The sequence below is a fragment of the Nuphar pumila genome, chromosome 2 (genome assembly GCF_984573655.1).
Source record: "Nuphar pumila chromosome 2, dmNupPumi1.hap1.1, whole genome shotgun sequence".
NCBI classification, from domain to species: Eukaryota; Viridiplantae; Streptophyta; class Magnoliopsida; order Nymphaeales; family Nymphaeaceae; genus Nuphar; species Nuphar pumila.
In genome coordinates, this window is record NC_143250.1 from 32,977,381 (window position 1) to 32,989,909 (window position 12,529).

At 39.4% G+C, this 12,529-nt stretch overlaps 2 protein-coding genes across 7 annotated transcripts; one reads left to right on the forward strand and one right to left on the reverse strand.

The window, feature by feature from the left end:
• The first annotated feature begins 4,469 nt into the window (after positions 1–4,469).
• Positions 4,470–11,761, forward strand: LOC149845199 (uncharacterized). Of its 6 annotated transcripts, none has more exons than XR_016430178.1 (4): positions 4,470–4,934; positions 8,046–8,709; positions 9,605–10,386; positions 11,322–11,761. XR_016430178.1 is itself a non-coding variant. In XM_089995596.1 (4 exons), exons 2-3 carry the CDS (start codon positions 8,099–8,101, stop codon positions 10,296–10,298), a joined length of 1,305 nt encoding a protein of 434 aa, XP_089851722.1. In that variant the 5' UTR covers positions 4,470–4,934; positions 8,046–8,098; the 3' UTR covers positions 10,299–10,306; positions 11,322–11,761. The 6 variants fall into 6 exon arrangements, 5 of the variants coding, with proteins under 5 accessions (XP_089851722.1, XP_089851723.1, XP_089851719.1 ...); XM_089995596.1 differs by having other exon boundaries at positions 9,605–10,306; XM_089995597.1 differs by having other exon boundaries at positions 9,605–10,174.
• LOC149845200 (late embryogenesis abundant protein) lies at positions 6,478–7,083 on the reverse strand. Its single transcript, XM_089987159.1, has one exon. The coding sequence runs from the start codon at positions 7,081–7,083 to the stop codon at positions 6,478–6,480; it is 606 nt and encodes a 201-aa protein (XP_089843285.1).
• Positions 11,762–12,529: the final 768 nt, after the last annotated feature.

Consider the following 12,529-nt stretch of genomic DNA (forward strand, 5'->3'; position numbering starts at 1 on the left):
AAAAAAACCATAATAAATTTGTTAAAACATGTAAAATGGTGGACAAATAGGAGTAATTCGACCTATTATTCATGGCACATCGTCATCAAACAACAGATATTTTGGAACATAGCATTTGAGTACGGTCCAAACAAACATTGAACTTGAAACAGTTAGGGAACGAACAGAACCAATGTTTAATAAGTTCTTTTTTGTTCATTAACTTCATCCAACCCTGAACAGGCCATCAAACATACCCTTTTGGACACCACTTGCTCATGTGTAGGCTCACAAGAATTCACCCTCTGGTTAGGGTACGGTGAGATTTTTGCTCATCACATTTTTGAGCGTTTCTGTGTCACAGTAATTGTGGGGTTTTTGCTGAACCACACAAAGCATGAAGCTTTTTGGTGGGCCTCATCATGACAACAAATAGAAAGGGCTCTCCCATCCCACTTTGGCTTTCCATGGGGGGTGGCCACAGCTATACCATTGGGTTTTGAACCTGGAACGTCCCAATGCAAGGTGATGCACTAGCTGCTCCTACCAGACAAGCGAAGCCCCCATTGGTATCAAACACTGGAAATGCAAGAAAAATGATGGGAATGTGGGACCAATGTGGGTAGTCGGAAAGGCGGCAAACGGACTTGCGGGCCAGATCCTGCCTGAACTGAATCTAACTTCAAGTTTTGTGCACTTGATCTGAATCCTTAGATGATTTAAGATTGAATCTGATTCTAAACAATGTGGTAGTACTGGATATAGGAAAAACACAAGGAAAACAAGCTTCTTATATGTAAAAAGAATGCAATCAGATGGCATTTTGATTCGAATTCAAATTACCTAAAATACTGATTAGAAGTTTTTAATTCAATCGAATTAAACGAATCTGAGTTTGATCTGAATGCACATTCCGATCTTACTTTAAGATTTCAAACCTAAAAATAATATGCCAGATGCGAATCTAATATCCAACTGCATCCGATGGGCTTGCACCTCTAGTAGTCACTATACACTCACCACATGCTCACATTTCTTCTTCTTCTTCTCTCTTTGTCCCCTGCAAGAAAAAGGCCTACTTAAACTAGGATCAACCATAGACCATGAGCCAAGCCACACTCACTGTGTCACAAATATACGACACCAGTACTTAACATGCAAAGCGGTTTCTACGTGCAAGTTTGATTTTTTTTGAAAATAAGTACGAGGTCATGGAATTGTTTAATCAATAAAAAACTTTTTTTAATAATTAAATACTGAAAATTATATTTTCTTATTATTGAATAGTCTAATAAAAAAAAACCTAACATCACTAACTACACATTTTGGTTAGTCTCTAATTGGTAAAGTCCTTTGAGGTCCCTTAACCGCCGGAGAGTAAAGCCAGCTTGGACCTTTCAGCAAGAGATGTCTCGTGGCTTTCGAACTTGTGATGTCCTGCCAACTTGGTGACATTCACGACTCTCCTACGTGACAAGGGAACATAGCCATTGTGGGCTGGAAAAATACATTTGCATTGAATATTATTATAAAATCTAAAAATAACGTTTACGTGTATCGTTTTTCGCATGAACGTGTCTGATCGTGTCACAAGAGATACGCTTGCAAATGGCGTGTCCTGTGACATAGCACCCCGCTGAGGATTATCCCGCCCTTGCCCCTGATCCTGCTCCTACGCCCTCGCCGTGGACAGGGGCGTTTGGGACTTTATACTGTTTCCTCCTTCGGTTGTGGATGCGCGCACGCCTCTCTCTCTCTCTCTCTCTCTCTCTCTCTCTATATATATATATATATATATATATATATATATATATATATATCTTGGAGGGCGTCCACGTTGGATTGACAACCCCTCAAAAGTTAGGCAGATGACAGGATGTGCCTTCTTCTTTTTTTAAAATCTCCCCGGGCCCACCTATCGCCATTACAAGTTTTTTCACGCAGTGCCTTCCAGCTGTACGCCGGAGAAGTTCAAACTCCGACGGTCGAAGCCAGCTGGATCCCTCGAAAAGATGCTGCAAGACGTTGGCAACCTCATCGTCTTACGAAGCGGATAAGAAGATGGGGTTCACACGCACACACTGACATTTGAAAAACATTTTCAAAATACCAGTTAAGTCCTTGGGTACGGGATTGTTTTTTTTTTTTTCCGATAATAAAAAAAACCCTCCCTCAAGCCAAGCGAAGAAAACCCCGAGTGAAACCCACGACCACCCCCAACTTACGTGGCTCACTTCTAAGCAGGGGTGACAATTTCTGGCACGACCTGCCATCCTGCTTCTTAACCGGGTTCGGGTTTGGCTTAAACAGTTCATATCATAAACGGGTCGACCCACCTAAACCGTTTCTTAAAAACAAGTCGGGTTCGTGTTAGGGGCATGCCAACCTGCCAACCCGTTTAATAAATGGGTTAGGCAGGTCGGGTCAACCCGTTTACCCGAACCCAACTTGCCAACCCGTTTATTAAATGAGTTAACTATGTCGTGTTGGGTTACCCCTTTAATAAATGGGTCTTTAATAAATGAGTCGGATTCGTGTTTGCCACATTCGACCCGTTTAATAAATGGATCGGGTTCGTGTTGAGGTATGATGACCCGCCAACCCTTCAACACGACTTGCCAACCTGACCCGATTGCCACCCCCTACTTCTAAGAGCTAAGGACACACACCTGTGTGCCCACCCATAGGGGTTTAATCTGGTGTCTTTATCTCGGCACCCTCACAACCATTATTATTATTTCAAATGATTTATTATTATTATTGATTATTCAATGCAACCACCGCCGTGTCACCCACGTCGTCAGTGGAGGGTTGTGAATATGTTGAGTTGAAAACCCTGGATCAAACCCCATTGGTGGCCCCTAGGGGGTTGGTGTAGTGGAGTGAGCCCTGACTGTTAGAGGGGGTTGATTCACATGAGTATGGCTTCTTTGCGCAAGCCAACGCTTAACATGTGACAAACATTTTTATCGGCAATTTCTCATTTTTAAAAAACTCATGAGAAATTTTAAAAAAATCTATAAATCTTGCATTTTTTTGGCAAAATCTTGACAATAAAAAAATAATTTGAAAATACAAAAAATATTTTTTATAAGAAAATATTAATAAAAATTATTTAAAAACAAAAAATACACAATTTTTTCATGATAAATATCGCGTTTAAATCATGGTATCTATGTTTTTTCATAAATCTTGAGATATTTTGTAAATCTTGCGAGAAATTACCATTTTAAACTTTTAGACAATTTCTTGCGATATTGTCCGGGGATTTTCATAAATCTCGCGATATTTGTCACACTGGTCCTAACCTTGGAGTTTTATGCTACCGACACCACGATCATAGGTATGACAAGCTGAGACAACGCGTTTAGGTCTTCGCGTCAGTTTCTTCGAATTATAAATGCAAAAAAAGAAAAACTTGTTGATGCATGAGTGTGTCCATAGCTTTTAGAGGTGGGTCACCTAAGGCATAGTGGTTGTGGTGCCTCACCCATTTTCTCTCAATTACGAGAGGATTCCTTGTCAAACCTATCCATTGACATCCCTCTCAAGGTATCAAAAGCAACAACTTAACTGCCTGATGTTTCTAAAAACAGCACAAACAGGTGATAATGTTTCCGGAAATAGCTCAAACAGGGGTCCTAATAATCTTGTTGGTTAAAGACTTATAGATAACTAACATAAACTGACAACTTTTATCCCAAATTGTTTCTTTCTTTAATCTCTCTCTTTATCACTATTCCAATTAGCGGAAAATTTTGTTATTTTTACTTTTTTGGAAATTGACAAAAAAAAAAGAAAAAGAAAACTAGCTTAAGTGCTAATTTTCACAAATTTAGAAAATGTAAGTTATTTAATGTTTGAATCGATTAGGTGATTAAACATAAAATATGCATAACTTAACCATATATATTTGTATATTCATTGAAAATTATATTTTCACCACTATTCTTTTAATAACAATGATTCCATGGTTGTTTATTTTAATTAGATTAAAAATAAGTCTTAACTAGCAATAAAAGTGTCACGCATTTTTAGAAAATTTTATTGATTTTTTAAATGCATCATGGTTCACTTCACTTTTTAATTGTGTTTCAAGCTAACTTTTATTTTCTCTTAACAACTTTGATCGACCTTTAATATTTTTTTTGATATTTTTACGGGGAGACCTAGCCACGCACTTACTATCACTGTCTTTGGCAGCATAATTAAGATTTAAAATAGTTAAAAAAATGCTTGAAAATATAAGAAAACCTAAATACATATAAAAATGCAAATATCGCATGATTTTGGAAGTGTATTTTAGATAAAAAAAATTTATGATTTTTGAATGCTTGAATATTTATGAAAATAAAAACTAAAAATTTTTTTTTATGCATCAAAATTAGATGATTCAATATCCAAAGCATGCATCACATCCGTACAGTTAGAAATCCAAGAAAATCACGGTTCAGTTTTCATATTCTAATGCAAAAAAGGGAAGGGACAATGAATGAGATGAGAGAGCGGCGTGACTTGCGGTCAATCGCTCTCTTTGATCTTTTGGTTTGTCTGGGTGAAGAGCTCGTGAGATCCTTTTTCATTTCACCTTTTACGTGTGTGCGCGCGCGTCCCTCTCTTGCAGATACAGAAGGGAAGGAGAAAAATTATCACGAGAGAGAGAGAGAGAGAGGAAAGGAGGGACTACGTTCACCACCACAACCAAAAAGCGGCACAAAACAGAGTCAAGATACCGTCGGGAACGACCGGTATAGCCGGTAACGTCCGGCGAGCTGCCCTCGGGTTTGCCGGTTGGCATCCGGTAAAAATTTTCCGGCTAACACGATAATGATGATGATGAAAAAAAATGGATTGATTTAGCTGAGTGAATTGTTTAAGCAGAGGGAAGAGAAACGCTCCCTCGATTGCAACCCCGTTTGGATCTGCGGAAAGTCCAGGAACCGATTTTACAAAAGGTTCTCTCTCTCTCTCTCTCTCTCTCTCTCTCTCTGGAGAAGACGAAGTGACTCTTTTTCGTCTTTTTTCCTTTTTTATTTTAATGCTTAAAGCGTGGGATAAAAGCACAAGATGAACATCTTTCTCTTCGAATGAGAACAAAACCGAGCGTTTTTTTTTTCGACCCTAAAACGAGTAAAAAACCTGTAAAAATCGCCCTTTTTCGTTGATTTTTTCAGGGATATGTGATTTTCCGTTCTTGTTTTCGACGGAAACGCGGGAATATTCCCCTTGTTTTCTCCTGGGAATGCAATTTTTTTTTTTCTCGTTTGGTGTAGTTGCGTGAGGAGAAGTGTGATTTTTAGGGGTTTGTGAGAAAAACCGAGCTAGGGTTTTGGTTTTGGATGTTCCTTTGGAACATCTCGAGCTCCGTCGCATTCTTATGAGGTAATTTAGCATTTGATCCCTTTTCCCTTTTGTGATGTCTGGAACTCCGAAAATGTATCGAGATTTCGCTTTCGTTTGTTGGAATTCTTTGAAAGATGTTGAGCTTATCCGCGCGGTTTTCTTTTGCGGGATCGGTCTGCGTCTTTCTGGATGGCTCTTGTTTGATTCATCGTCTCCCGTGGAAGTTGCTTCGCGATAGATGTTGAATTCCCTTGCTTTTTGAGTGGAATTTTCTCGGATATGTATTTTTTTTGGGGGGGGGGTTATTTGACGGATATTCTTCTGTAATCTGTTTCTGGAAATCAAGTTTTTGGTGGACAAGATCGAGGATTTTCGATCTTCTTGCGTGGGAATTTCATTTTTTTTGTACGTTTCGCTTTAGGCCTTATTCAACAGAAGAGATCTGTTCGGCGCAATCCACAAGCATGTTATTTTTTCAGGTCCGTTGTTATCATTATTCCTTGTCCTAGAATTTAACCTCAATAATTCTTTTTTTTTTCCTTTTTTCACATGTACGTTTACTTTTCTGTTTGAGATATTCCCTTGATGATCATGGTCATATAGTGTTGCCGTTTGGATGAGCCAATTTATCCAGAAAAGTGGGATAAGTAAGGAAATTGTGTTATGCTTTATAATGCCATTTTCCCAAGTTATCCAGCTTCTGTGGATAAACTGGTTTTGGGGTTGCAGTATATTACAACAGGGCAGATTTAGGGTTTTGAATGACATTGGGGGCTATCCTCCAGCATGCCATCCAAAGAAGAAGAAGAAGAAGAAGAAAGCAGGGAATAGTTATCTGTTCTCTAATTTAGTTTTGAACCAAAGCAAAGCAGATATTGTACTGTGGAATCGAGGACTGGATTTTTATGTAGATTGCTCTTATTTCCTGAAATATTTAATTACTCAAGATTTCTTTCCTTCCGATTTTATAACCACTGCATATGAAGGACATACAGAAAAGATAGAATTTTAAGAGACCTAGCAGCACAAGAGATCATTTTGCAATTTTCCTTTCTTTTTCTGTACGTTATACAAAAAACATTGTTGGATTTCTACTGGTTTGAATCAGAATATCTAAGAGTATGGATGATGTATCTAATGAAGATGGAGCTAGAGCTAGCGTATCTTGGAGCTGCAGGCTATTGATTTGCTGCTTCCGTTGAAAATCGGAAGAAAGAGCTCCAGTTGACAGGATAGACGTGTATAGAACCTTACCAAACGAATGTGCCCTAGAGTCCATCTTGTACGTACATGTCCTGTAAGGGTGAAGGAAATCATGTTATTCTGGAGTTCTGCATTGATCTCTCTGATTGAGGAGTCCTTCAGAGGAACCGGTGATGCCTGGACCAAATAAGGTAATTGCTGAGTGCTGTTCTGAGTAACTTCGAAGGGATAGGCTTCCAATTTTGCTACTGGTGCACCGTGACAGCTTAGAAACAAATGGAGATCATAAAAGCTGACTTGGGCTCTACTGTTCCCGTTCTCTGCAGCCAATATGAGAGCGATCTGGGTTCCTAATTGTCCATGATGATCATAATCTAGCCTATCAAGGTGTGCATATGTGATGCTAATAGTGGGAATCTTGGGGTGGAGGATCACATAGATGAAGAGAATGGCGATGCCTGCAATTATTACAGCGGCAGCCATCATCGAACAGATGATTGCAACCAACCAAATGAGTGGACTTGTTCCTTGATCAACATCAAGAGATAGCTTTGCCATTTGTGGCTAGGATTCGACCACAGTACCAGCAGCATAGATGGAAAATAACATCTGAGAGGAACCCTTCTCCTGATTGTACATCAAAACTAAAAATGAAAATAAAATCAGTTAGTACCTTGGCAAGGGGAGAAGGGGGTGCCAAGTTCTAGTTGAGGTTTGGCATCTTCTTTGCCTGATGGAAAAGCGAGTGATATTCCCTGGGGGTGGAAAGTTTTAATGGATGCCATTTCTGCACTCTTTGAGGTTAAAGAGATACCAAGCTTCAACTGTCAGAACTTTTTGGGCTCAAAGTTTCCATGCTTTCCTTTTGTCCCCTTTCATAGAATCCTAATTCTGATGATTTCTTGCCTCTGTCAATGTTGAGGTTACTGTGAGCTGATATGTTTCTCAGCTCAGTGAAGATCATCTATAAAGAAAAGGGAAAAGAAGATATGAAACTACTAATTTACTTGCTAGTATTTTACCATTTCATCATGGTGGTTATCATGTGCGTCTAATTTTTCTGATAGCTAATTTAAGAGTTGCAAGCTTGGAACTACAAATTTGTTTTAAATTGCTTTGTTGAGAGTTGGACGTGTTTTCGTGTCTTAGCATCTTTTAACATTTCTACATAAGCATACCACAGCTTGCGTTGTCTTGCAAAATTTCCTTGTCAAAGAAGAATATGATGACAACCAAGGTAACTTACTGAACCAGGGCTGCTTAAGTCCACCTGATATGAGAGCCAGTATTGGTTCAAGCCTATATGTCCTCAAATCAAGTTGCAAGTTCGTGAAGCACATGATGGCCCTTATACTGTTTGATGTTCTTCAAGTAGCTTTGCTTGTGTGTCACAGGGAATCCATTTTTTTTTATTATCGATGTCATAAATCTGCAAGTATGTCTTCCTAACCTGGGTAATAATGTTGCATACTGCTGGTTGTATTGCATCATCTGGACCACTTATTTTATTTGAACCACAGGCCGTGATTGCTGGATCCTGGTTTAGCAATATGGAGATAGAGTTGTGACTGGGATGGATCCTCAGGCTTTTGTGAGGCTGTCGATTGGATCTCTGGGGCTGAGAATTCCCATTGCAGCTTCAAAGGATGCTAGAGCAGGTCTCATTGCTTTGCCTTCTCCATGCACGTGTGAAATCCGTCTTCGTGGATTCCCTCTGCAGGTAGCACCAGTTTCCGTAATGCACTCCTCTGAAGAGGGTCCTGATCCTCACAGCATCGCAGCCACCTTTTACTTGGAACAATCCAATGTTCGTGCATTGCTCTCCCGTGGCTGTTTCCAAGCTCCTCATGCCTATCTTGAGATTGCTGTATTCTCGGGTAGGGAAGGGGGTCATTGTGGCATCAGCAGCTGGAAGCAACAGATTGGGACATTCAGGTTACAGCTCTGTCCAGAGTGGGGTGAGGGAAAGGCAGTTTTACTTCACAATGGTTGGACTAATATCGGCAAGAATAGGCATGCTGGTGGCAAACCAGGGGCAGAACTTCATGTAAATGTGAGACTTGATCCTGATCCACGTTATGTGTTCCAGTTTGAAGACGAAACTGCCTCAAGCCCTCAGATTGTTCATCTTCAAGGAACTTCTAAGCAGCCCATATTTAGTTGCAAGTTTCTTCGTGAGAGAAGGTATAGGTTTCCTACAAGAACCCTAAAGAATTTCCTGGGTTTTGGTTTCTGGTCATGATTCTATGTCAATCAATTGGTCCTTGATTTTCTATTCCTTCATCATGGTTCTGATACTTGACCATCGTTCTTGGTTCTTATGACATTGAGTGATGGATGCTTAGAATATTGTTGTTCATTATGTCTTCATTTTTCTGTCTAATCAAAGTTCTATGCATCTTTAAAATAATGCTTACTATCCTGTTCCATTGAGTCAATTTCCTCAATTCTCATCTCAGATCCTGAATGACAGTAGTCTCACGATTGCTGCTACTGGATAATTTGATTTCTATTTTGTCAAGCTTTAGAAGATTGCTATCTCGGTCTGGTACTCAGAAATGTTTTGGTAATGGAGGTCAACATTTTTATTAAGCTTAAAGCTTCTATTTTCAAACCTGTTAAACATGACTTGATACTAACTTTATCAGAAATCATTAACTACTTTAAATTTGACTTGAATAATGGATCATTGAACAAAATTCTCATTTAAATCCTTGTGTTTAGTCAATTTATAGAGATTAAGACTGGAGGTGAGGCTATTCATTTTGAGTATTTATCATGAACACATGGAAGGTTGCCTCTCTACTAAAAAAATTCTGAAGAGAACGAAAATTAATCTGGAGTTACGGGAGGGGTCGTGCATTACTTACCTGGGACTTGTTCTACAAGTAAAATCTTGCTAATGTTTTGTGGAGAGAACTCAATCAGTTTATTCATAGATTTCATGCTTTAGATTCCTTGAGTTATTTGTTTCCTCCTACTTGTGGGACCAAAGCATGCAAGACTGCCTTATGTTGCAACATGCATAGTTGATCATTGAAATTCATTATACTATTAGTAATCAAATTCCAATATGCAGGGCATCACAGTCGGACCCAACGAGTAATTACTGGCTGACTTCAAGTAGTGAGGACCAGGAAAGTGAGAGAAGAGAAAGAAAGGGCTGGAGAGTGATGATTCATGACCTTTCCGGCTCTGCTGTAGCTGCTGCTTCCATGGTGACCCCTTTTGTGCCGTCAGCTGGTTGTGATCGAGTGGCACGCTCAAACCCTGGTGCTTGGCTGATCTTGCACCCTGACCCAGGAGGTCTCGATAGCTGGCGACCATGGGGGCGGCTGGAGGCTTGGCGTGAGCGTAATGGGAAGGACTCCATAGGGTGCCGTTTTCGTCTGGTTGAGGAAGGAGGTTCCAGCTTAGGAGCCACTGGCGGTGGGGTCCTGTTATCAGAGATCTTGATAAGTGCTGACAAGGGTGGTGAGTTTTTTATTGACACTACAAGGCAGACACCTGCATCTACACCCTTGCCAAGCCCCCAAAGTAGTGGGGACTTCGTGTTTCCTGGTCATATTTTTTCTGGGGGATTTGTGATGAACTGTCGTGTGCAAGGGGAAGGCAAGAGCAGCAAGCCGGTGGTGCACCTCGCCAAAAGGTATGTTAATTGTGTGGAGGATGCAGCAATCTTCATGGCACTTGCTGCTGCTGTTGATCTGAGCAGAGAAGCATGTAGGCCATTTAGGAGGAGGCTGAGGCGTCACGCTTCCCATTCATTCTAGTTCAGCGGGTACGACGGCGATGCTTCTCATCTATGTGTCTGTTTCTTTCTATCTGGTGATATGGCATCATACTGTGGTGGAGGTGAAGGTACGCCTCACTGAGCTACCACCCCATAAACATGTCTTGCATGGTGTTTTCCAACAAATATCAAATCAAAACCATACTCTGGTGATGGGATTTATGCCCACCAGACTACTACACCATACGCATGCCTGGTATGGTGTTATTCAACAGAAAGCAAATCAATATCAAGTGTACATTTTTCATATTACCCTTTTGTATAGTATTTTCTTGCTTGTATTGCAGGACAGTTGAACAAATTTAGATTTATTTTTTCCAAGTGCAGAAAGTCACATATTTTCCTTCTGAATTACTTCATGCTAAAGGTATCCGTTAAATTGGAATCAATAGCATATACTTGGAGGGATATTTCCTTATGCGTATACCTATCTCCTCACATACCTCCTGACATACCTCATGAATCCACCTCCCTTTTCTAAATAGCCAAAAACCTCACTTGAGCATGGCTTTATCCAAAAGGATGCACAGGTTATCTCCCATTGGAATTCCCAAAGAGGCATTCCAGCACATTCTTCCATGAATCAGATTTCACTGTCAATCCTGTAAAACCAAAAATCCAAGTTACAATTGTGGGAGAAAAAGTTGACGAACCACTTGACCATGCAACAAAACTGGTGGTTATTGTACCTTGATAAAAGGATTGAACACTCTTATTCTAATCATAAAAAAAACTAGGAAAAGTACTCAGACCTGCCCTTTGTGGATTGATTTTTTTTTTAACTGAAGATGAAAATCATGGTTTCCAGCAGTTGGGACGTAGGTTTTTGGAATTTTTCGCTAAATAAAAAAGATCTTTCTTGCCTTTTTGGTTTTTATAAACGGATGCCAACTTACCTTGTTAATTGGTGTTGCTTCCCTTTTCTCCTGAAATTGTGAATAATGATGGATGAGAGAGTTGTTCCTAGCAACTGAATAAAATCAATCTGGTATGCTTTGTGCAGGATTAATCAAAGGAAACAGACCCTAATGTTACTGGTGGTGGTTCTGAATTGATTGTGTGCCGTGAAGGCACGAATGTTCTCCCACGGCTGCTAGGCATGGATGAATCTTGAAGGCTGGAGCATATGAGCTGAGTACAAAGTCACAGAGTCTGTGGATGCTGAAGTGGCTGACCTGAAATTCTGCTGTTCTTTGTTCTTTTAAAGTTTGAAAATGGTTGCAACCCCCAAGCATCTGTCCCTCCGCTTGGCCCTTGTGCTTTTTCAGTTTAATGCATAAACCCTTCTCACGACTCACAGCTGCAAGACGCTGCTACTTTTGACAGCCCACTCTTTTTTACCTTTGTGGCTTGTAAACTGTGGAAATGGGTTGTGAATCTTGAGATAGGTAAACATTGGTGTTTTTACTTTGGTAAAATGGTCACTTTGCCTTGGCGATTTAAGCCTTTTGCATGGATTGAAATCTCTCTACACACTGTGTATGTTCGATTCTTTTTGGTACTCGATAAACTCGTAGAGACTGTCCAATTTTGGACAAGCAAAGTTTCCATCAGCCAATCATTACTCTCTTTGTTACCTTCTAACTCTATTGGGACAAAAATGGGCTGTCAAAAATGTAAAGACGGTTTTCTTTACCTTCTGAACGACTAATTTGACAAGTTTCTCTAATAACCTTACAATTTTTGCTATTCTCGATGTCTAAAATTACAAATACCCAACCTTGTTAAGACCTTTTTACTTTTCACAATTGCAAATTGATGGGATATTATGATAAAATTATACCGCTCATGGGCTAGCCTAAACTCTTACTTAAATTCAGAATTGTTAATTTTCTTATGCAAACTTATTTGCGAACATTCAGTGAAACTGAAACTATTAAAATAAAAAATAGCATATGTGATGATGATTTTAAAAATAATATTTTTAAATCAAAATTTGTGAATTAAATAATAATTTAAAACCAATTCTTGTACTCGTTGCAGAATAGCAAGTCAGATCGTCTCTACGGAGAATGAAACTTAGGCAAAATAAATTTACTGAACTTAATTTTATTAATAACTGGAAAGAGAAAATTATGGTATTCTTAATAACAAACAAATAAAAAAACAAAAGGGACAGAAACAATAAAAATTCTAAATATGCTCGGGCCCTCAAATAATATTTCAGAAAAAGTTGTATAATCTCCTTCTTTTGTATCCACCTTAGCCCAC

Coding starts and splice junctions, on each gene's coding strand:
- LOC149845200 (XM_089987159.1), bottom strand. CDS start 7,083: ATGGCAAAGCTATCTCTTGATGTTGATCAAGGAACAAGTCCACTCATT.
- LOC149845199 (XM_089995596.1), top strand. CDS start 8,099: ATGGATCCTCAGGCTTTTGTGAGGCTGTCGATTGGATCTCTGGGGCTG. Junction 8,710..9,604: donor AAGTTTCTTCGTGAGAGAAG/GTATAGGTTTCC, acceptor TCCAATATGCAG/GGCATCACAGTCGGACCCAA.